At 45.3% G+C, this 24,019-nt stretch overlaps 4 protein-coding genes across 6 annotated transcripts; 3 read left to right on the forward strand and 1 right to left on the reverse strand.

Moving 5' to 3' along the window:
- The first annotated feature begins 4,925 nt into the window (after positions 1 to 4,925).
- On the forward strand, positions 4,926 to 10,008 carry LOC125510797 (Aldolase-type TIM barrel family protein). The gene is made up of 4 exons (XM_048676060.2): positions 4,926 to 6,017; positions 6,959 to 7,138; positions 7,543 to 7,800; positions 9,686 to 10,008. Exons 1-4 carry the CDS (start codon positions 5,040 to 5,042, stop codon positions 9,755 to 9,757), a joined length of 1,488 nt encoding a protein of 495 aa, XP_048532017.2. The 5' UTR covers positions 4,926 to 5,039; the 3' UTR covers positions 9,758 to 10,008.
- Positions 10,009 to 11,251: 1,243 nt separating this feature from the next.
- LOC125510798 (tubulin beta-4 chain) lies at positions 11,252 to 14,198 on the forward strand. The gene is made up of 3 exons (XM_048676061.2): positions 11,252 to 11,764; positions 12,736 to 13,005; positions 13,122 to 14,198. Exons 1-3 carry the CDS (start codon positions 11,371 to 11,373, stop codon positions 13,793 to 13,795), a joined length of 1,338 nt encoding a protein of 445 aa, XP_048532018.1. The 5' UTR covers positions 11,252 to 11,370; the 3' UTR covers positions 13,796 to 14,198.
- Positions 14,199 to 15,572: 1,374 nt separating this feature from the next.
- LOC125510800 (dihydroceramide fatty acyl 2-hydroxylase FAH1) lies at positions 15,573 to 18,639 on the forward strand. 3 transcript variants are annotated; one of them, XM_087521871.1, is made up of 8 exons: positions 15,573 to 15,943; positions 16,184 to 16,490; positions 16,628 to 16,706; positions 17,082 to 17,174; positions 17,266 to 17,462; positions 17,601 to 17,706; positions 17,821 to 17,967; positions 18,056 to 18,639. In XM_087521871.1, exons 3-8 carry the CDS (start codon positions 16,656 to 16,658, stop codon positions 18,173 to 18,175), a joined length of 714 nt encoding a protein of 237 aa, XP_087377997.1. In that variant the 5' UTR covers positions 15,573 to 15,943; positions 16,184 to 16,490; positions 16,628 to 16,655; the 3' UTR covers positions 18,176 to 18,639. The 3 variants fall into 3 exon arrangements, with proteins under 3 accessions (XP_087377997.1, XP_087377996.1, XP_048532020.2); XM_087521870.1 differs by having other exon boundaries at positions 16,184 to 16,461; XM_048676063.2 differs by lacking the exon at positions 16,184 to 16,490 and having other exon boundaries at positions 15,582 to 15,943.
- A 117-nt stretch (positions 18,640 to 18,756) lies between these two features.
- Positions 18,757 to 21,380, reverse strand: LOC125510799 (alpha amino-terminal protein methyltransferase). Its single transcript, XM_048676062.2, has 8 exons — positions 21,054 to 21,380; positions 20,788 to 20,926; positions 20,605 to 20,663; positions 20,167 to 20,286; positions 19,978 to 20,079; positions 19,490 to 19,544; positions 19,276 to 19,373; positions 18,757 to 19,187 (listed from the first exon to the last, which is right to left on the reverse strand). The coding sequence occupies exons 1-8, from the start codon at positions 21,264 to 21,266 to the stop codon at positions 19,059 to 19,061; spliced, it is 915 nt and encodes a 304-aa protein (XP_048532019.1). The 5' UTR covers positions 21,267 to 21,380; the 3' UTR covers positions 18,757 to 19,058.
- Positions 21,381 to 24,019: the final 2,639 nt, after the last annotated feature.

The raw sequence follows: 24,019 nt of genomic DNA on the forward strand, positions 1-24,019 counted from the left end.
CCTCATAATGGCTAACTACCACCTGTAGGCCCAGTTCACATACTCCGTCAGATCTGATGGGCCTCCGGGGACAAAAGCTGCGGGCAAAAAAGAATATTAGGTCATCAGTAATGATTAACAACGCTGGTATACACACATCAGTCCAATCGACAGATATATGCGATAAATAATAATACAACTATGTTCTGTATGCGAAATTTAGAATAATAAAAACTACTATAATTTTTATTTTAGAATGACTTTGTGTTACATTTATCATATCTAAATTTAAATCGAGTTATAATATTTCGAACCCTTATTGTATGGACAAATAATGCAATTACATTATAAATATAAAGTTTGGAATATGAATAGGGTAGTGATTTTGTTCCCATACAAACTCAGTATGAGTTACTTAATAAAATGCAAAAAATCTTAAAATGTAGGTCAAGAATACAACTATATGTTTACCAAAGGAACTAAAATAATAACAAAAGAAAATAGAAAATTAGTGCATACGCCTGTAGTGTTGGCTGCAAAACAAGAGATGAACATGCCATGCTGTTTTTCCGTATATAGGTTAAAAGTATATATTCCATCGATCTTGATCTTGACGACCGAGATTCAAAATCCAAAAGAGTATGAGCAACAACATCACGTACTCGTATCTTTTACCTTTGATGAGTTGGACACATTTTGTTTTTATTTGGCATGTATGGACTTGATGGCATAATGTAGAAATGCTAGAAAGAAAAGTATCTAGCACGTATGGACTTGATCACTTAACAGAAAATGTGCTACAAGACCCGGTTTACCTGAAAGGAAAAAAGAAATGTAAGGACATATTGAGGTGAAACGTGTGCCCCAAGGATTTCTTTGCCACACGTGCAATGCAAAGGTCACTACGAAGTATACAAAAACAAACAAATATTTTGTTTGGACACGGATAAGGCAAAACACACAATGACATCATCTCACAGCGTATGACATTATCCCCTTGCAATGTCAAACCAACACGTTCATGTTTTATGACGTGAGTACACCAAAGCCATTGAGTTTTTTTGATAATATAAATCCTGTTCAGGATTCGACCATGGCAAGTCGAACGTTTCCTATGGCAATTTAGTTACGCGAGGATGGCAAGTTTAAATCCCGAACGTTCGGGCATTATTGGGGTCCAGAAAAAAGAGTATCACCAAAGGAAAAAATGCCAATTTTGCAATTACAAAAATTCTCACAATACAATGGATGCGGAGTTTCAAATCTCGAGCTCAAATGCTCCTAGATGAACAGTAATTTCGAAAAAAAAACGATATCTTTTTGTGGCAAACTTTAAGGAATGTTTGTGGCAAACACTAAACACTAAATGTTTAGTGTGCAAGAAAAAATCATCACGAAATCACATTGGTGCAAGGCATGGTAAAAAACAAAATCGACGCTCTGAAAATGTTACATTCAAACGCATTTTGGAGCTTTGATTTTAATCGTTTTTCGTGACTTCCACGAATGTGATTTCATGATGAAATTTAAAAGCGATATACCATATAAATGAAAATCTATATGAAATGTGAAGTTTTTTTAATAAGAAATAAAACAATATTTTTTGTATGAACTCCTGCATGTGAAATAATTATTTACTCAAGGTCAAAATATACCACATATATGAATCTATTTGGAGTCCATTGGTTAAACAATTTATATCATATACATGAATTTTGAAGTAAAAATAGATAGAAATATGAAATTTGTAACATTAGCTTATAATATATTACTAGCATGTATCAATTTACCAATGATTCACTTGCAATATTAACATCTATAATCTCATGGAGCATATTCACATGAAAATAGTGCCATGACTTTTGATCTACAGGCCCTATCAAAATACAAATAGCACATATACAAACATGCGAAAAAATCTAGCCGCGCAAATGCGCGGGTCACATGCTAGTTCTTTTGATGAAAAGAAGATCTTTACGAAGATTAGACAAGGCCGGTATTGTTCCGTTTCAGGAGATCAACATTCCAAACGGCCTAGCCGGAGAAACATGCATAGTTGGAACATCGACGTACTACAACCCTCCGATATGAATTAATTGACGCAGCCCTCTATACAATTATTAAACTCGGACTTTTCTTTTATTTTTATTTTGCGAATAGTAATCTCTTGTCTTGCCGCAAACTGAAGTTATACATGAAGCCGATGGACACCTTATCACCGATGAACACCCAAGGTTCTATCAGTGGTGGTGCTGAGGGTTGGATCCCCCAGGACTGAGCCTCTTGGAGGTCCCATAAACGACCAGATCGGCGATCTCTTGCGGTGGCCGCACTGCGGCCGTGGTGCTCGCCACCGCCGTCGCCTGCAGGCCACCACCGCTGTCGACGTCCTCGAGCTGCCTACGGTGGTGCAGCGGGCAGCGACCGGACAGGAGATCCGCCGGGGAGGAGCCTGCGACGACTAGGACGACGAAACAGACGCAGAAGCACAGGAGTAGCCTCGTCATTAAGCTCGTCCGTACGTACTTGATCAGTTGATCTGCAAATGGTGGCTACACCTAAACTGCCGTAATGCATATGTATCTGCAGGTTAATTAGCAGGAGACGAGCATTTATAGGCTAAACATGAACACTAAGGCTAGGCGGTGCAGTGCTGGGCTGCTAAAAGAAATGGAAAAGCTAGCTGGTATGACCTGAAACGCTCAATGCACTAGCAAACACTTTTCATCTTGACCATGCGTTCTTGTTTCGAAATACTGAGCTCAAGTGCTCTTTCCACACGGATAGTGGTTGACAACGTGAAAGGTCAAAGCAAAAGAGCACGCAGCGCACTTTTGTCTCCATTTTCTTCGACTTTCTAGGCGCGCGACAAGATGTCATTTCAAGTCCTGCCTGATGGGGTTTGCAATTGAATACTTGAATTCGATAGTAGTATTGCCTTGCGCATTAAGCTTGTGTATATGCATTGAGCCTGCTCTATCAGTTAGGCTCAGGTTAGATTATGCTCTAGTTTACTTGTTCGATTAAAACGATAATGATGGCGCTCGTCCGCGGGGGTCAAAGAGAGAGACATACCTGCCAAAAACCGGCGCATGCAGGACCCACCAGTAGTTATCTATCTTGGCCTCTTGGGTCATGGATGATCGTATGGTTCACTCAGAGTCACATTCAAGTGATCTTCCAAGGTAAGCACGTACGTCAATTGTAATGCCACCCTTGCATGAATGCTCCATTCAGTTGTGCAGCTGTGTATTATCCTGCATTAGTTTTTGTATTTACCCTAAGAAGTGCAACCTGCACTTTCCTAAAAAAAAGGAAAGAATACAACCTCTGCTAGGTAAATGATAAACAAAGTTGTTTTTTGATGTTGAATACTATCTAGCATGTTCTTGATCAAATGATGTAACAATTGTGGTGTGAACTTGGACAAAAGTGATCTAAAGCAATAATCTATAATTCACAATAAGCAAGTAACATCAAAATGTGTAAACAAAATTACTATCGCTTTTTCATGGATCACCTCAATAACCACCAGGGACACATCACCTTCCGTGCCTTCCTACTGTTTTTTCCTTCTTTTGATGTATGTCAACTTGTAACACTAAAAAGAAGATCTCTGGCTTTTTTCCTTTCCTTTTCTTTTCTTTATTCTTTTCCTTCTCCTTACTTTTATTTCTCTTTTTTTATTTTTATAAATGCATGAACCTTTTTCAAATTCGATACACTTTTTTCAAAAGTGATGTTTTTTTCAGAATCAATGAACTTTTTTCTTAAAATGGATGAACTTTTTATCAAAATATTTGAAACTTTTTAAAGAAATTTGAACTTTTTTTAATACATGATTTTTTAATTTGGTGAACTTTTTTGAAAATTGATGATTTTTAAAAAAAATTGTGAACTTTTCTAGAGTATTTGAATTTTTTTAAATCAACTTCTTGGAATTCGTGAACTTTTTGAATAGATGAACGCTTTTCGATTTGGTGACTTCTTTGTGAATACATTTTTTTGCATGTTTCTGAACTTTATTTGAAATCTGTGAATTTTCAAATTTGGTTCACATTTAAAAATATAATATTTTCCAAAATGTTTTCAAATAATTCAAAAATCTGAATGCTACAGTAAATGATACTGTGTAGTGTGCAATACATAGCGCGAGAAACAATTGTTCCTAAATCGTCCACGCGATAATTAGTTACTAGCACTTAGTAGCTATAATTAGCCAAACACCTACATGATAGCAACGGCGCGAGTTTGATTCCTCGTTGAGAGCCATTTTTGGGGGGTGTGGTTTTCACGCTTTAATACAACTCGTTGTGCTATGCATTCATGGGCCGACGCACCAGGGCCGCAAGGAGCGCCAGGTGCCTTCCGTGGCGCTAAAGGCGCGGAATAGGACCCCCCCCCCCCTCCCCCAAAGTGAAGACCACAACTATGTTCTTATTTTTCGGGGAAAAAAGATGGCCGAAACCTAGTAATGTGGGACTTAGTTTCAAAAATCTCAACCTGAGAAATCCAACGATGAAAATAGTTTGATATTTAAACGCATGGTTCAACAGATAAACACATCCCAAATAAACAAATCTAAAGAAAAACTCTCAGACTACAACAAATGACGCACATTCGGTACGCCATTTGTCAGCATCCGAGAAGATGGACAGTGACATTCACAAGAGGCAGCTCCTAACTAGTGTCAGTCAGTCGGAAAAAAGCCTCTTAATCACTGATTTCAGCTGTTTGCCGTAAAAGGAGCGGCACATCGGAGCTCAACCGGGTGACCACAAAGCCGGCCCAGCATCAGCTCCCAAAACGCACGACAGCACCCGCATTCGGCTGGAGACACGAGCCCGCGAGTTGCCAAAAAAAAAAACAAGACACGAGTCCGCGCGGGACCCACGTGTCATGGAGGTTAAGCTCCCACTGCCCGCCAAGCGACCTAAACAAAGGTCCCAATCCTCACCCGACCCATCCAGCACCCCATCCAGTCACAGCCCACATCGCCCGCCGCGCCGCCGCCGCCGCCGCCAGCGCCAACCCCCAAACCCTAAAACTCCCACCCGAAAATGGCGGCCGACGATGGATTCTCGGCGGCGCGCCTCTTCTCGCAGGGCGTGTCCTACACCTACGACGACGTGATCTTCCTGCCGGGCTTCATCGACTTCCCCGCCGACGCCGTCGACCTCTCCACCCGCCTCTCCCGCCGCGTGCCGCTCTCCATCCCCTGCGTCGCCTCCCCCATGGACACCGTCTCCGAGGCCGCCATGGCCGCCGCGATGGCCTCCCTCGGCGGCGTCGCCGTCGTCCACTCCAACACCGAGCCCCGCGCCCAGGCCTCCATCGTCCGCGCCGCCAAGTCCCGCCGCCTCCCCTTCGTCTCCTCCGTCCCCATCTTCTCCCCGGCCTCCGCCCCGACGCTCAACGACTTCGCGGGCCACGAGTACGCCCTCGTCACCGAGCAAGGGGACTCGCTCTCCAGGCTCGTCGGCGTCGCGGTGGCCGCCGATGCCGCCTCGCCCGAGGCCCCTGCCCCTGTATCCGAGTACATGCGCCCCGCCCCGCGCTCGGCCTCCGCCTCCTTTGACTTCGAGCAGGCGGCGGCCCTCCTCGCCGACGAGGGCTTGGACTACGCCCCTCTCGTGTCCGAGGAGGGTGAGGTAATCGATCTCATCACCTCCAAGGACGTCGAGCGCATTCGGAGCTATCCGAAGCTAGGCAAGCCATCTCTTGGGGCAGACGGGAAGTTCGTAGTTGCAGCCTCTATTGGAACCCGTGAGGACGACAAGCGAAGGCTAGAGCAGCTAATTCAGGCAGGGGCCAATGCTATTGTCATTGATAGCTCGCAGGGGAACTCCACCTACCAGCTTGATATGATAAAGTATGCCAAGAAGACATTTCCGGAGGTGGATTTGATTGGAGGCAATGTGGTGACAATTGGTCAGGCACAGAATTTGATTGCTGCTGGAGTGGATGGCCTGCGTGTTGGAATGGGCTCTGGTTCAATTTGCACTACCCAGGAGGTTTGTGCTGTTGGTAGAGGACAGGTATATTTCTCACAAACTCCTGCCCCCTTGATAGTTTATAGTTTGTTTTCATGCTTGTTAACTTCGTTTTGTTTGCTGTCAAATAGTTGCTCATCTTGCCTATCAGCTTAGATCCTCTGTGATTGGTAGGACCAGCATGAGCATGCTGTTTGTAGAGCGTAAAGTTATCCAAAATTTACAATCCTATTTTAAAACCAAGATGGTGAAAAGTCTGATAAGTTACTGGAAACTTTAAATACATCAAAGTCTCTCCCATATTCATGCCAAACATCCTATTTAGATAGTTATCAAACGTATAATTTCAAGTAATTAGTAAGTGGCTGAACCTTATAGTGGTATTGCAGTATGCGGCTATGAAAGTGGCCACCCAACAACTGAAACATATAAATGTTTACCATGCAAAAATAATTGAGCTCAAGCTCTACCACTAATCGACTTTCTGAATTCACACATTGCACATAGCAAGCGCTGTCAGGAAAAATGCCTCGTGTCCATTTGCATTAGCACAGGAACGAGTGTGGATGCCATGTAAACCATATGGTTAACAGTCTTCTTCATGCTTAATATGTCACATTTTGAGGGTTGGAATTCGGAAAATAAATTTGAAATTCTTAGGAAATTTGGAATATTGGAAAATCTAAAGCAATCAGATTCATATGTATCATTGATGTTTTAGTCTATATTCCCATTCTTGAAAGGGGAGTAGCATTTTGTTTATGGACCTTATATGATGCTTTGTTTTCTTCTTTTGTTCAGATCTGCAATCTAGTTTGATTTGGATGGTAACTTGCTCCATATATTTCCACATAGCCTGGCAGTCTCTCTGGTCTATGTTAGAAAATAATTTAGTATGTTCGGTTTCAAATGGCTGCTGGTGCATGTTAACACATTGTATGGAGAGACCGAACTAATTTGATGTTTTTTCTGTTTTGGTTTAACAGGCCACTGCTGTTTACAAGGTTGCATCATATGCCAAGGATCACAATGTGCCAGTTATAGCTGATGGTGGTATTTCATACTCTGGCCATATTGTGAAGGCTTTGTCACTGGGGGCATCAACTGTTATGATGGGCAGTTTCTTGGCTGGCAGCCATGAGGCTCCTGGGGCCTATGAATACAAGGTACATTTTAGCCTTTTGCAACAGGGTTAAGTTTGAATGTCCTGTAGTGATGTGTGCTCAAGTCCACAAATCCCCATATTAGAGATTAAACTCTTACTTTTGATGAAAACTACAACCATGTACATGCAAATATAGATTCTATTTGCCCACTGCAATTTAAAAGATCCCTTAATGGCCACATAGTAGTTCAGCACTTCAGTGTACTTAGATGTCATGAAGTCTTCTAACCAGACATTGCCATTAAGGGTTGATGTATAAGTTGATCAAAGTATTCAAATGTATTGGCCAGTTTAAGTGTAGCCTCATGCTAGGTTTAACTGTACTTTTATGCTCTATTGTAACTGAAGTTTGCCATTTTACTTGCTTCTGGTTAATATTGTGATTCTTTGAATGTGTTTTTCTAGGACGGCCACCGAGTAAAAAAATACAGAGGTATGGGCTCCCTCGAAGCCATGACAAAGGGGAGCGATGCAAGGTATCTTGGTGATACTCTGAAGCTTAAAGTTGCCCAGGGAGTTGTTGGAGCGGTAGCTGACAAAGGTTCTGTTCTGAGGTTTATTCCGTATACAATGCAAGCTGTTAAGCAAGGATTCCAAGATCTTGGTGCATCCTCTTTGCAGTCAGCTCATGATCTTTTACGAGCGGAGACTCTTAGATTAGAGGTATTTACTTGCTGGATTACATATCTGCTCTTTACCTCTTTATTTATTTATTTGGAGTGATTCATAATTTGGAATACCTAAAATTAGAGAAATAGTTTTTTGTTGACAAACATGCAAAGCAGTTATTTCTTTTCTAGATAATGGACGAAGCCCATGTTTCTTAGGTACAACTCATGTAACAATATTCACAAGACAAAAGAGTGTTTTCACATCTGCAGCTGACATAAATCACAAGCCCATGGTTCTGTTCATGAGCAACATTTCTGATTGACTAAAATTGATACGTAGTGTCTCTTGGTTTTGTTTTTTGGGGTGGGCATTGGCACTGTGCCCTCTTTATACGTAATGTTCAACACTCATTTGCTAACTGCTAAGTTCTTTAGATTGTTGTCCTTAATGGTCATTAACTCAATGATCTACATGAAAGATTGAAAGCTATTGTGCAGTTGACAGACCTCATATTAGTTTAATGGTTCAGCTTGCAAAATAGCCTATTTTTTTAGTTTATGTGCCTGTCGAATGGATAACTGTGGTATGGGAGTATTTGTCACTGAATCTAGTTTAAGGTGCTTTCCTTTGCTGACATATATTCACAGGCCAAAAGTATATTTTCATATCTGCAGCTGACATAAATCGTTGATTTTGGAATGGGGATTAACTAACACTGAGACCTAGGGCATGTTTGGTTGCCATCCACACTTTGCCATACTTTTGTGCCATAAGTGTGGCAAATTGAGACAAATGTTTGGTTGCAGCCACAGTTGTGGCATGCCACACTTTTTCAGTCACATACCCCATTGTCATAGACTCAGTTGCTAGTCAACTTTTGCCACAAGTGTGGCGACCAATTTAGCCACCACAAAAACTGTGGCATGCCACACTTGTGACACACAAGTATGGCAAAGTATGGATGGCAACCTAACATGCCTCTAGCGTCTCTTGGTTATGTTTCGGGATGCACATGGCACTGTGCCTTCTTTATCCGTAATTTTCAACGCTCATTTGCTAACTGCTAAATTCTATAGATTGTTGTCCTTAATGGTCATTAACTCAGTGATCTGCCTGAAAGCTACTTGCAGCTCCCAGACTTCATATTTGTTTAATTGTGTACCTTGCAAAATAGCCTATTTTTAGTTTACGTGCCTGTTGAATGGATCACTGTGGTATGAGAATATCTGTCACTGAATCTAGTTTAAGGTGCTTTTCTTTCCTTAGGATGTGTGCCTTTTTTCTCATTAATATCGTTGTTCTTCCTGGGGTGGTACCGCTCCAAAGCACTCCTTCCAAAAATATTCCCTTTTGCTGATTCTTCAAGAATCTGTTCCATGTACAGACTATGGAACTTTACTTTGTCATTATCGGCAGTTAATGCACATATTCAATGTTTAGAGGGATTCTGGATCACTAAGTCTTAAAGTACTTTTAAGGTTATGCTATTCCATATTCACTCCCAAGGGAAATTTGATTTGCAATGGAAGCTCAAACTTTCTTTTATCATTGCACCTATCTGCTCACTCTTTTTCTTTCTTCAGACGATGGAGCATTTAATCTTGTTTGTTGACAAAAATAGTCCCAAATCAGATCTTATCGTGTTAAAAAAGTAGGGACCCAAATCTGTCCCTTTCTCTTACCAATATAGCTTGCCTTGGTCCCACTTAGAACCAAAATCACGCACCACAGTTTATGTAGAATTGTGGTCATAGCACTTGTTACAGTGAATGAGAAGTGTCATGCCTGTTCATGGATGATGTGCAGTGCAAAAGAAGTGCATAGAAAATTCCCTGAAGATGCTTGCTTATACTATATGATGGTTTGCATACATGTTTGTCATTTCATGTCTTGGTAACAGAACTGACATTCAGTCTTGGTAACCTTTCCTTACCAGGTGAGGACCGGCGCCGCTCAAGTGGAGGGAGGGATCCACGGGCTGGTGTCGTACGAGAAGAAATCATTCTAGCCCCCATCTTTGATCGAGGACGGGCATACTGGTTCTCTGCGTGTGTTCCATCCAAGGTTGGCAGCGGGTCACCTGATAGTGTTTGAGAGCAGCCTCCCAGCCCGTCTGTGGGGGCCGTTCGCTCCCCTATCGATCTACCACTACCACTAGGATGGTTGTAACATCATCATCTTTCCACCATGGCCATGGTTGAAAACACTGGACATCGTAAGAAATGGCTGTAACAATAAAAGCGATGTTTCCGTTTGCTACTTTGTGAGTGGAAGACCCGGCATTTCAGTCCTTTTTCGTGCGCGACAGAAAGCTTGGCTTGCGATCTCAGCCACTTCGGAGGATCACATACATAGAGCTGCTTGCTTGCTTTTGTTTCCCGATCGGGCCGGCTTCACGCGCTGCTGAAAGCGAGAGGCGCGCTTCAGTTCAGGGTGGTGGGTGTGCTGTTGATTTGTCCCTGTCGTTTCTCCCAAGCAACAGCTACGTGCTTTGACACCCAATACACACACACATTGGCCCTCCCCTCCCCACCGAGCTGCAGACTGCGGCTGCTACATACAGTCCAGAACTGTACACTGATTGGATTGCTAGTGAAGCATCCCTATCGCCTCCATAAAATCGCGGCCGCTATCATTATCATTATCATTCTTCCTTGTTAAGCTTGCTGTACAAGCGCACCAACTTGTAGGTACTACGATCAGCTTAGAGGGGCTTGAACCAAACGTCTACTCAGCAAAATTCCAGTGATTGATTCAGAAAAGAAAGCATTAAAAGGTTTTGGCCAAGCGTCGGCGACCTCAGACTCAAATCGCAGGAATTGCAAGCTCAGTTTGCCGTCCGTTCCAAAGTTTTTTTTTCCTTTTTCCTTTGATGAAGGCCGTTCCAAGGAAATTGAGTTGGGCCAAAATGTGATATGATAAAAGAAAAGACGTGCATTTCCATCGCTATCACTGCAAGGAGCCCGTTTCCTCATCGTGGCGTCCGCCGGGGTTGCTCACCGGCGACGGACGGCCGGCCGGCCCTACCGCCGTGTCATCGGTAGGCCTCGTCCCCATCCACACGAATCCATCCCTCCCCCGAGACCGACCCTGCCTGCCAGGTGGCTCCAGCGCCGACCACACGTCAATGACAGCTACGCCACACCCGATCCGCCCACAGCGAACTGCTGCGCGGGCCCCGCGCTCCGTCGTCGGCCCCAGCCGTCGGTGCCCGATCCCATCCGCTCATCCTCCCTCCCACTGGACGGACCGCCCAGCTGCGGCGGGTGGGGCCCGCGGGCTTCGGTTACGCCAGCCTGGCACGCTCAGGTCCAGCGACCGAGCCATCCCGAGCCCACGCTACGCCAGCACACACACCCACACGCCCCCTACCGCCACTGGGGCCGGGCCCCACCCAGGGCCCGCGGCCCGCAACCACCCCGGGCGGGGCGGCCGAGCCCGAACCCGAACGGTTCTCTCTCCCCGCTCGGAGTATAAAGGGTCGGAAAACACCGTCCCCCATTTCGAAATCCGAATTCCCGAATCCCCCAGGCCAGCCAGCGACCCCCCCTCCCTCCTCCCCCGCAACCACCGTCCACCGGACCCCCGGCGCCCGGCACCGGCGAAGCGGCGGCGGCGAAGATGAGGGAGATCCTGCACATCCAGGGCGGGCAGTGCGGGAACCAGATCGGGGCCAAGTTCTGGGAGGTGATCTGCGACGAGCACGGGATCGACGGGACGGGGCGGTACGCGGGGGACTCGGACCTGCAGCTGGAGCGGATCAACGTCTACTACAACGAGGCGAGCGGGGGACGGTTCGTGCCCCGCGCCGTGCTCATGGACCTCGAGCCCGGCACCATGGACTCGGTGCGCTCCGGCCCCTTCGGCCAGATCTTCCGCCCCGACAACTTCGTCTTCGGCCAGTCCGGCGCCGGCAACAACTGGGCCAAGGGCCACTACACCGAGGGCGCCGAGCTCATCGACTCCGTCCTCGACGTCGTCCGCAAGGAGGCCGAGAACTGCGACTGCCTCCAGGGTAATTAATTATACCATCTCTTCCGCGTGAATTTATGTCAGGGATTGATGAGCCAGCGTTTAGATCTGGGCTCAGCCGTTCCCCGGGGAGTTAGATCCGTTCCAAATATCAGGTTGTCATTACTACGGCGTCTGTTTGGCATTTATGCCTGATTTGCATCCCCAGAGTGCTAATTGCTGATGTATTGATCTCATCAATTCGTGCCTAATTCTGTGTTATCTGCATTAATTTGATCATTTAGCTGCTGGTTACTGTTGATCCAAGTAATTTGCTATCTAGTACGATAATAGGTCATGTCCAATTTGTCCATTACGAAGATGCTACTTTATCCCAATTCAGAACATAAGAAGAGTGGAAGCTGGTAGGATATAGGTTGTCCTGTTACTGTGTGGTCTGTTTGTGATTAGTATGCTGGCTTCTTCTAGCTTTAAGGGATCGTGTGGATGAGCTAGTCAAAAATAATTTAGCTATTCTGGATAAGCACCTAGCTAGCTTCACCAATCTCGATTGTCGGGAGGACTGATATTCTATTAAAGTAGGTAGCGTTGGATTGGCTTGCTTGAGGCTCCACTTTGCACCTGTTAATGCCCTGTGGAAAAACTAAATTAAAAACTGTCATACCTGAGCTGGGTCAACTTTACCTATACAAAATGGAAATGGAGTCCCTATCTAAATGATGAATAAAGAAGTCCTTAGCTCCATTCCTTTGGTCATCCCTATAGTTATTTTGGTGTGCTATTTAATGTGGCAGGCCCAAGGAACATGTTTGTGTAGCATTACTGATCTAACTTGATTGCTCATCAACTCCTCTTTTGTGGAGCACATGGTGACATTGCTAGACTGTTTGTGTCCTTGGAGTGTTGCTGCACCCTTTGTACTCTTTTGCAGTTCACTACAGATGTCCAATTTTGCGTGTGTATTGTCACTTTCATTTGTGAATAATAGTTTGGCTTTATTTGCTTCCTTTACAGGATTCCAAGTTTGCCATTCTTTGGGTGGAGGCACTGGATCTGGGATGGGAACCCTTCTTATTTCTAAGATTAGGGAGGAGTACCCTGACCGAATGATGCTGACCTTCTCTGTCTTCCCGTCACCAAAGGTCTCAGACACCGTTGTTGAGCCATACAATGCTACACTTTCCGTTCACCAACTCGTTGAGAACGCTGATGAGTGTATGGTGCTTGACAATGAAGCTTTATACGACATATGCTTCCGCACGCTAAAGCTTGCCACCCCTTCCTGTAAGCTAATCTTGTCTTGATCTTTACTTTTCTGTAGTATCTGCTGAAATTTACACGCAGAAGTTTATGCTCAGTTAGATGTGGTCACTCATACAGCTTTGGTTCTAACAATGCAGTTGGTGACCTGAACCATCTTATCTCTGCTACCATGAGCGGTGTCACATGCTGCCTGAGGTTCCCTGGACAACTCAACTCTGATCTCCGCAAGCTTGCTGTTAATCTCATTCCATTCCCACGTCTCCACTTCTTCATGGTTGGCTTCGCACCGCTGACGTCGCGTGGGTCGCAAATGTACCGTGCTCTCACCGTTCCTGAGCTGACTCAGCAAATGTGGGATGCCAAGAACATGATGTGCGCCGCAGACCCCCGCCATGGCCGCTACCTCACCGCCTCCGCCTGCTTCCGAGGGAAGATGAGCACCAAGGAGGTGGACGAGCAGATGCTCAACGTCCAGAACAAGAACTCGTCGTACTTCGTTGAGTGGATCCCCAACAACGTCAAGTCAAGCGTGTGCGACATGCCGCCCAGGGGCCTGAAGATGGCGGGCACCTTTGTCGGCAACTCCACGTCCATCCAGGAGATGTTCCGCAGGGTGAGCGAGCAGTTCACGGCCATGTTCAGGAGGAAGGCCTTCTTGCACTGGTACACGGGCGAGGGCATGGACGAGATGGAGTTCACCGAGGCCGAGAGCAACATGAACGACCTCGTCGCAGAGTACCAGCAGTACCAGGACGCGACCGCTGAGGAGGAGTACGACGAGGAGGAGGAAGAGGAGCGCGACGCGGAGTAGTGGCGATCGCGCTCCGCCAGCTATATGTCCCCCGCTTCAGGTCTGTCGCTGTGTCCAGTGAGAGTTTGTGGTTTCCTCCTGTGGCTTGGGTGAGTCGAGGTTGCGTCTTGTGCTCCGTTTTGTAATTTGCTACGGCTAGTAGTGCGTTGCAGTGTGTCTTGTTCCGCATCCATCCTTTGGTCGGTCGGTCGGTCCATAGCTGACGGTGGCCTGAACTGTCGAGTGCTCTCCCTGAGCTGGTCGTCGTCGCCTTGTAAGTTCTGACAATTATTATTGTTAGTCGTTCGCTTCAGCAACCAAAAAATGAGTATTGGTAGTGGTTTCTCATTATCTTTGTGAATATTGTACTCCATGTCGGAATGTTTTTGCCTCGTTATTTGTGTATATTTCGTTTGCTCGCTCAGGTGTCCTCTTGTATTCTTGGTACCAGCAGTGGTTTTATCATCTTTGTGAATCTTGTGAGTGCTGTTTTTTTTGCCTCGTTCCTTGTGAACATACTAATACTAATAGCGTATATGCGTATGCTCGCTCAGGCTACTCTTGTATGTAGTATTGTGATGGATCACTCTCTGGTCATCTACTGTATTTGTCAGTTATAGTCCCTCTGTTGGGTCATCGTAGCAGAGCTTCAGTGAGGATTGTTCCATGGAGTTTTGGGGAATTGGAAGCATGGAACAGCCGGCTGTAACTCGATGGGATTTCCTTGTTCAGAAGATGCTTTTTAGTTGTGACGATGAATTTTAGTGTCTGCTCTTTTCATGCCGTTGATGGATCATCCATCCTCCTCCCTTTTGCTGCGATTTTGCATTTGCCACCAAAACACGAATTCTTTTGGTGGCTCATTATTCAAGATCAAGCTTGAACCGCGGATAGATTTCATCGGAGAGGTTGGACAAATTGTGGGCTATGTTTCGATCAAAAAAGAAAAAATTACGGTAATGCTAGCTGGGACTTTTAGTAGTTCCCAACGAAGAGACGTTTGATCAAGATCAAACGGTGGCAGTTTTAAAAAGAAGACTGTCTTCTCTGCAAGAAGCTGTCATGCTATTATGAGGAACTTGTCGTCCCACCATAACTAAAATTGTCATCGGAAAAAGAAACAGCCTTCAAAAATAATAATAATAACATTTCATCCATTCGGTGATGAATGTGAGAAAATATTTGCTTGCGCTTGCCGGATGTTGCAAGATGGAAGGGAGGGGATGAATGAAGAAAAACACCCCCCCTGACTGGACACTCACTGTAGGGTCGCAACAGAAACCGTGGAGCGGTTCCGTGGGACGGGATCTGCTGATCCAGCGAGGAGAGCCCAACTGTCCTCCGACGTAGTCCTACAGTACCAGCGGAGCGGATGTGGCCTAGTCAAATGCAAGCACGATCCCGTTGCCCCGTGCAATGCAACCAAATGAAACCGGCCAGGTCCAATAAAGCCCAATCAACCACAGGCCTTGGAAAATGTCACGAGAGTAGCGGCACATTAGGACAGTCCCAACACGAAATTTGGATCTGACGGTCAGAAACAATCCCAACACGAAATCCAACGGCGGAAATCATTGGGGGCGCGAGAGAGCTCGGTTTAGGTTCCATTTTACTGTCCTAATAAAAATGAAACCGGCTCCTTTGAAGTTTTTTTTCCCCTTTTGTTTGATAACCATGGGCCGCTAATGGTATCCGTAGTCGTGAAACCGGCTGAGCCGATGCTTTGACTGGCCACAGCAGAGCCCGTCGCCGAGCTGGCAGGCGGGTGGCCCCACCCCCGCCCCCTATTTGAGAGGGCGAGCGAGCGAGGCGAGAGGGCATAGCGGATCGCCCGGCCCGACTGTTGCAGATCGCCCCCGAGAAACCCACCAAATTCGCAGAACCTACACCGGGTCACTCACGCGGCCCCACCCGGCAGCGAGGGGGGCAAGGGCAAAGGCGGAGGCAGTTTGCAGGAAAGCCCCCGTACTATTCCGCCTCGCCTCGCGCTTCCTTCCTTGCTGCCGTTGCTGCCTGCCTCCTCGTCCTCCTCCCTCTCGTCGCCTCGCCTCGGCCCAGGGACGGCGACGCCAACCGGCGAGCGGGCGGGCGGGCTCATCCCATCTCCTCTCCTCTCTTGCCGGCGGGGAGGGTCTGCGCGGCCGGCCGCCATTGCCGCGTCTTCCCGAGGTACGTGCCCTCGCCCCGCCATCTCGAACCCTCGCCCTCGCGGTTTCGCGGTGGTTTCTGCCCTTTTCATATGCCTTCGCTGGCGTCTGGTTCCGTGGATGCGAATTGCCAGGGATGCATGGCTCGGGGCGGCGATTCCTCCTCGCCGGAATCGGATCTAGGAGTAGGAGAGATGCATGACGATGGTTTTTTTTTTGTTCCTGCGTTATTTTTGTTTCTTTATTTCGCGGTGTAATTCAGGTCCGAGCCGTGTGGACGATGAAGGGTGGTATTAGCCAGTGCTGTAAGAAACGCCTTGGGTGGGAGCAATCGCTGTGTGAAGGATGGTTATGATTTATGAAGCCTGCCTGCCTCTGTCTGCGTTCTGTCACGAACTCACGTGTGAGGTGTGATCATGTGGATCATTGCTCGGCCCAACGGACGTTGCCGTCCTTTTCGGCCGGATAGTTAGGGGGACAAAAGGTGGTGATTATGGCGTCCTCTTCAGTCCTCACACCAATGCCCATTACTAGTGTAATGTACGTGCCCATTGCCATCCAGAATTGAGGTCGGCCATCACGCCTTGTGTTTGGGGTTTGGGCTGTATGCCTTTCTAGTTTCTAGCTTTTCGATCCCGCATTCCCTTCGTGATTGTTATTGTTGCGTGCATGATGAATGATGTGTGCTGCTATTTTAATTTTGCAGTGTAGCTCTGATTGGGGAAGAGTGGAAGATGGTTGTCAAGGAGTTCACCGTTGATCTCAACCAGCCTCTTGTTTTCCAGGTACCATCTGCTCTCCCAATATATGCTTCTTCAGATCAATCAATTGTTGCAGCAACTCTTCTCGGAAATTTTAGGCTCGGCGTGTGCACATCTCCCATTCCTTTTCTACTTTAAATTTCTCATCATTTTGGAGCTTGCTTGTGGCATACACTTCTGAGGTGCTCATCACCAGCTCAGTTGCTGAAAATGTTGAATTGTGAATATTTTAACTTTTTTAAGTGAGAGACTTGGCATATATGCATGCTCTGCTCTTCTGAAATAATATGCTGTAGTGGTGAGCTTGTAGTTTTACAATTTTTAACTCGCCTAGAACTGGTTCTGCCTGACAGCTGAAGCAAACTACTTTTGACCGTCTTCTTTATCTTGTGGATGAAGGTCGGCCATCTCGAGGAACATTACCAGGAATGGGTTCACCAGCCTATCGTCAGCAAAGAAGGTCCGCGCTTTTTCGCAAATGATACCATGGAGGTAACGCCAATGCGCTCCGGTTTATTAACGTCATTGGGGATTTTGGAAACTGAATTGTCACCATATACGTAATGAAAATTTCTTTCTGCAGTTCTTGACACGCACAAAGTGGTGGGCTGTGCCAGTCATATGGCTACCTGTCGTCTGCTGGCTGTTTGCCAAGTCGATTCGGATGGGTCACACCATTCAGGAAGTAATCCTGATGGCCCTATTTGGAGTGTTTGTTTGGACGTTCATTGAGTACGCTTTGCACCGCTTCCTTTTCCACATCGAGACGAAAAGCTATTGGTAAGAAGAACTTATCAACCTTGACCTGGGAATGTTTTATCGGGATTCTCCTCATGCTTGTAAATTTTACTCCCTCCGATCCTTAATAAGTGTCGTGGTTATGCTCGTAACTGATGGATGGTTGGTGCGGCGTTTCAGGTCGAACACCGCACACTACCTTATCCATGGATGCCACCATAAGCATCCTATGGACTCACTCAGGCTCGTATTCCCTCCTGCTGGGGCAGCGATCATATGTGTGCCGGTATATATCCCTGACTGAACCCATGAAATGGAGATGCTGAACATTTGGAAACTGCTTCCATGAAACATAACCCATTTAATCAAAGCGGTTTTGTTTTTGTTTCTCATTTTTCAGTTCTGGAATGTTGTGGCATTCTTCGCCAGTCCATCTACCACTCCTGCGCTGTTCGCCGGTGGCCTGCTGGGGTACGTGATGTATGACTGCACGCACTACTACCTGCACCATGGACAGCCATCCAAAGATCCAGCGAAGCATCTCAAGGTGACTAACTAACATGATTCCACTTGAAACCACCGATAATCTACCAGTAGCTGTTACTCATTCCTCACAAACTTGACTCGTGATGCAGCGGTACCACCTCAGCCACCATTTCAGAATCCAGGACAAGGGCTTCGGCATCACCTCGTCGCTCTGGGACGCCGTTTTTGGGACGCTGCCTTCATCCAATATCGTTGCGAAGCTCAGCTGACACGCATAAACATGTTCTTTGCATGAGGAATTTCAGTAGAGTCTGTAGACTTAGGTTAGGGACAAAGCTCATCTTGCCTTTCTGCCATGGGTTCGCATGTCTTCTCCAGTGGTGTGTGCTGATGTCTGTTACGACGTGAAGACGTTTGGTTGCCTCAACTTTTAATCGACAGAAATAGGGTATTCGTGTCGTGGTAGTCGATGTTAGGATAAATAGTCACATTCCTCGGTTCAGTTGTGATATCTTGTGTCATCTTTCTCTTTGGGTTTTAGTTGTCGGCTGTTCAGAGAATGGTGCGAGATGCTCTTTTCTGGGTCCTCATCATGAGTTGCCTTCTATCAGCATAAAGGGATATCTGAAGGATGGATATTCTCTGGATAGTCTTTGTACCTTTAGAAGAGTGTGTACAAACTTGAACGTGTGTGATGGAAATAAATGAACTTAACATATGAGTGAAGAAACAATGCAACTTTTCCTGTGGAAATAATGTTACGCCATGAGAACATGGCAAATCTGATGCCATTCCTGCAGTCGCAGATCGCACATGGGTCATAGTAATACCTGGCAGAGATGCACCCATATACTCACGCACTCAGCCATCTCATTCGCAACAATTCTGTGGTTCATGGTACAGATCTACTACAGGTCTACAGCCCAGTTGGGGCATCAGAAGCACATGACACTCATTGGTACAGATACCCTTCATTTCAGAATCAAAAGGTGCTAGATGCCATATGCATTAAGTTTCGACAGCAACTAGTGGATTTGATCTCCGAAAAAGACAGCATGCTCAAAACAAAATGTAGACCGAGCTAAATTGCGACTAGAAACAAGTGAACAACAGTACATTGCCAGACAATACGCTGGCACAACAGTCCCCCCTTCAAGAGCGGATTATACGGGGTGAATTTTTAGGCCGCCCTCTCTTGCCATTTTTTGTGACCTTTGGCTGGCTGGTCACCAATGCGTACATTCTGACAGCAAATAGTTCCTCTGGTAGCTCCTTTTGGTTCTGTCACCAAATTGCGAGATTATGTGGCTGACAAATGGAAGCTGAAGTTTGTCATTTGGGAAAATTTGTTATTTTGCGAGATGCATACCTTGATGCTGTGGATATACAATCCACACTTGTTAAATAGCTCCCTGAAATATGCATCAGACCTAGTGACACTGTTATCCTCCTTGTCTAAAACAAATCCTGACAACACAGACATGATAAATTTCTGAATAAGAAGTATAACATGGTGCATTTCTATCATAAAGTACAGCTGCTGCAGTAACGATAAATATCATGTGATACAACAGTAAGCTCACCATTTTTTGCAATGTTCTCTTTCAGAACAAAAAAACCATCTGGTTTGAGCCCAACCTGGAAAAACATAACCCATATATGTTTAATTAACATGCATACATAGTTGAACAGCCATATACATAATATTATATCAGATTTTGACTATACTAATAGGTGCACAGACATGGTCAAAGAGAACCAGAACTGGAACTAAGCCATAAGTAAAAATACAGACTGGGGTTGGCTTAGAAGACGTCGCTTGTTCCAATTTGCACTGTACATGTAATTGTTGAAACTATATGGTGAGCATCTTTCTACATATGCATAATTTTTTTTTTTGCAAGCATTTGATTAGCAGCGAAAAATATCAACATCCTTTCTCCAATAATAGAACAGCACTATAGCATGCTTTTGCATAAAATTTACACTTTAAAAATACAGAAAAAAATCTTCAAGGCAAGAAATTAGCATAATGTTAAAGCAAAATATAAGTGAGTTTAAACTGAATCACCTTTGCGCGGTTAAAAAATGAAATAAAATCATCATCAGTAAGTTGCCCTATGCACCACTGGATCCATATCACATCATATCTTCCTTCCTCAGGAGTGAAGTCCTGAAGCAAGATGCAAAATTTACCATCTAGAAAGAAGCAGCGAGAAATTTGCAAAAAGCCTAATCACAATAAGAATGCTCAACCAACCTGAAGAGGTGTACAATAAAAGTTTGCAGCCTTATGCGTATCCTGCTCTACATCCATACAGCTACTAAGATTTTCCCGTGCCGCTTCTAGAAAATGGGCTACTGGCTCAACGAGATCAACCTGAAAACCCAATTCCAGTTTAAAATGAATCATCAAAATTTGGAAAATACAAACAAGATACAATAAAACGAATCATTGATATATACAGAAGAAACAGAAAAATTACAATTCTAGTTATGATACATCAGGGAGAAAACAAAAAACAGTAAGTTCTTACAAACACCACTGTGTGCATACAACAACAGAAGTTGCATCGAGTGGGGATAACTCTTCATTAGTCTAGAACTGGTATCATGTATGGATAAGCAGCAGGTCTTTTAAGGCTTCAATAGATGATGGTACAAAGTAAACCTTGTGACCGTGAGTTGCACTGCATACCTCATTGAAATGCTTGATAAGAAAATTCTTTGTAACCCGCCCGATGCCCGAGCCACAATCTGCCATAATTTCAGAGACGACAATATAAGCACTCGATTAGATCACAGAGAGCAGACATGGATTCCATGCCTTGAGCATGTAGAAGAACCAGTAAAACGCTCTCCATGGCAGAGCTCGGCTCACCAAGCGCGACAAGATGGCGCTTCGCGGCGCCGAATCGCTCGGTGAGGAGAGGGCGGAGGAAGGCGGCGCTGCCCTTGACGTCGGCGTCGTTGACGCACCCGTACCCTCCCAGGACGCCCTCGGTCGACGCCTCCACGCCCTAGGACACGCCAATTGGAGAAACTGGTAAGCTAAATCTGCAGCGAGGGGACGTGCAATCGGATTGGGGGTTTAGGGTTTAGGGAGGGGGGCTGGGCCGCTGGGCGGGAGCGCTCCTTAGCCTTTACCTGCCAGTAGGCGATTCCTTTGGAGTACCACTCCTCGCGCTTCCCTTCTCCGCCCGCCTCCTCGCCGGCGTCCCCATTGCTTGGAGCGGCGGCGGCGGCGCCCGGAGGGACTTCGGAGGCCGAGGCGGAGGCGGTGGCGCCGATCTCCTGGGCCCACATCTCCGTGGCGCTGGAAAACTCGCGGCCCGTGGAATCGAAGCCCCGGGAGTCCATCTCTCCGCCGGCGGCGGCGGCGGCGGCGTAAGAGTTGGTCGCGTGTATGCAGGGGAAGCTTGTGGGTGTAACCGTATATTCGATTTTTACAGGTACCCTTCTGCATATACTTCGTCCACCCGGAGGCAAGTGATATCTTCGCCGCTTTGGTGGGACCTGACGATATCTGGCATTTAAATTTCCAAGATGGGTAATTTTCCAAAAGAAATTAAATATCTACCTCGAATCACCACAACAAATCATGAAGAGAAGTCAAAACTTCTTTCATACTCCATCCGTTCCTAAATATTTGTCTTTTTAGATATTTCAACAAATGACTATATACGAAACAAAATAAGTCAATCTATACTTTAAAATATGTCTACATAAATCCGTATATGATAGTCCATCTGAAATGTCTAGAAATTTTTTTTTTATTTAGGAACAGAGGGAGTACTATTTTTTTAACACAGTATGAACAAAAGCGCTCATGTATACGCGCATACACTCACTCCTATGAAAGCGCGCACACACACCCCCTATCTCTATGAGCACCTACGAGGGACTAAGCCGACATGTCATCTTGAGATTTTACGAAGTCACCTTAGGTGCCTCGTAGTGGACGGGAACATCGCCTTCCAATGAACGCGTATCGCTGGAAATCTTGAAATAAATTTAGGATAAATGCGAACAACAGGATTTGAATCCTGGTGGGCTGGAAATATCAATGTTCTCCTAACCATCCAACAACAGGTTGGTTTGCAAAATTTCTTTAATACTGTTATTGATACATGATGCATCTAAAATGCCACAAAATTTCAGGGCGAAATTTGATCCACGGGTTGGGTATAGTTTTTGTTAGTGCAAAAAAGAAACCAAGCATCTATTATTTGCAACAGATTTGAATTGTTGTTGTTCCTATGCACATTTGTGTTCTTTTATATTTCAAGTTGTGGATCCAATTTGGAATTTTAAATTGGCAAGATAGATCCATCTGGTATCAGTGTTGTTATGTTCTAACGAAAGTTTTATGCGTAGTTGCTACGAGTGAGCACGAAGCATCAATACATTATCCACGTTTAACTTAAGCTAATTGGAGAGGGTATTTTGACAGTAGCGTAGGAGGTCACTATCATTGTCGTCTCCCCACTCTCGACTAGACATCACTTCCCTCACTAGTAAAAAAAGGCCTATTGTCCCGGTTCGTAAGGGCCTTTTGTCCCGGTTCCTGAACCAGGACTAAAGGGTCGGTACTAATGCCTTGTCCCTTTAATCCCGGTTCAATCCAGAACCGGGACAGACGGGCCTCCACGTGGCCTGTGCGCGGAGCCCAGGCAGGAGAGCCTTTGGTCCCGGTTGGTGGCACCAACCGGGACCAATAGGCATCCACGCGTCAGCATTTTCTGTGGCTGTGGTTTTTGTTTTTTTTTTGAAGGGGGGGTGGTTGGGGTTTTGGGGGTTAATTTAGGTGTTTCATATATTGTGTTAGCTAGCTATAATTAATAGAGAGAAGTGTCCTGTCTTATGTCCGTGCTTGGTCGACGCTACGTACTATACATACGTATAGAGAGGACTAGACACGCTAGCTAGCTAGTAAGCAAACGAAGGAAACAGAAGATCGTCATGAACATATATGCATACAGAGAGAAGTGATATCGACCACCTCTCCTTCTCCGAGAGATTGGTCGAACAACAAGTTCTCGTATATCTATCCGACACTACCGGCTACATATATACAATAATGATCTCTTACAAATATAATCTCCTAACATACGGACTCATGGTCCACATAGTATTCTTCGTCTTCAGCGATCACGTGGTCAAGAAAGAATGCCGCCAATTCCTCTTGAATTGCTCGCATGCGAGCTGGTGCTAGGAGTTCATCCCGCTTCCGAAACATCTAATTTGAAGAAGGGGGTCAATACATATATATGAATGAATGAAACTCAACACAAATGATGGTAATAAAATAAAATTGTGAATGTTGTTATTTACGCACTTCATATTGTTCGTCAAAGTAGCCCCGCTCACAGGTCGTGTGGCGGATGGACTCGCAAACGTAGTATCCACAGAAATCATTCTCTTGTTCCTGCCACAACCACTTTACAAGAAATAGAGGTCAATCAAACTGATAAGCAAGAATGCCAAATGGTATTGATGAAACTAGCGCTTGAATCAATAGGAGATGCGCGGAACATGCTACTATAGTACTTACTTTCGGGTGTCTAAATTGCAGCTTCTTCGGGAGTCCCGGAGCTTTTTTGGTGAATTTTTTCCCAACCCTGCCAGACAAAGAAAACAATTACTTGATATATCAGGAAATGAACAAAGTTGCTGATATGGTGGATAATGATCGATTTAACTTACTTCTCGAGCATTTGAGTCATGTCCGCATAGTCCTGGGGATCTTTTCGTCTTGAGTCTAAGACGGTTACTAGTCCCTGCTCAAGCTTAATCTCTAGGAGAATATAGTGGAAACTGACACGCATGCATAACTCATCAATTACATTACTATTGAAGGAAATATGCCCTAGAGGCAATAATAAAGTTATTATTTATTTCCTTATTTCATGATAAATGTTTATTATTCATGCTAGAATTGTATTAACCGGAAACATAATACATGTGTGAATACATAGACAAACAAAGTGTCACTAGTATGCCTCTACTTGACTAGCTCGTTAATCAAAGATGGTTATGTTTCCTGACCATGAACAATGAGTTGTTATTTGATTAACGAGGTCACATCATTAGTTGAATGATCTGATTGACAT

Source organism: Triticum urartu, chromosome 5A, assembly GCF_056163025.1.
Source record: "Triticum urartu cultivar PI428250 chromosome 5A, HENAU_Tu73, whole genome shotgun sequence".
Taxonomy (NCBI): domain Eukaryota; kingdom Viridiplantae; phylum Streptophyta; class Magnoliopsida; order Poales; family Poaceae; genus Triticum; species Triticum urartu.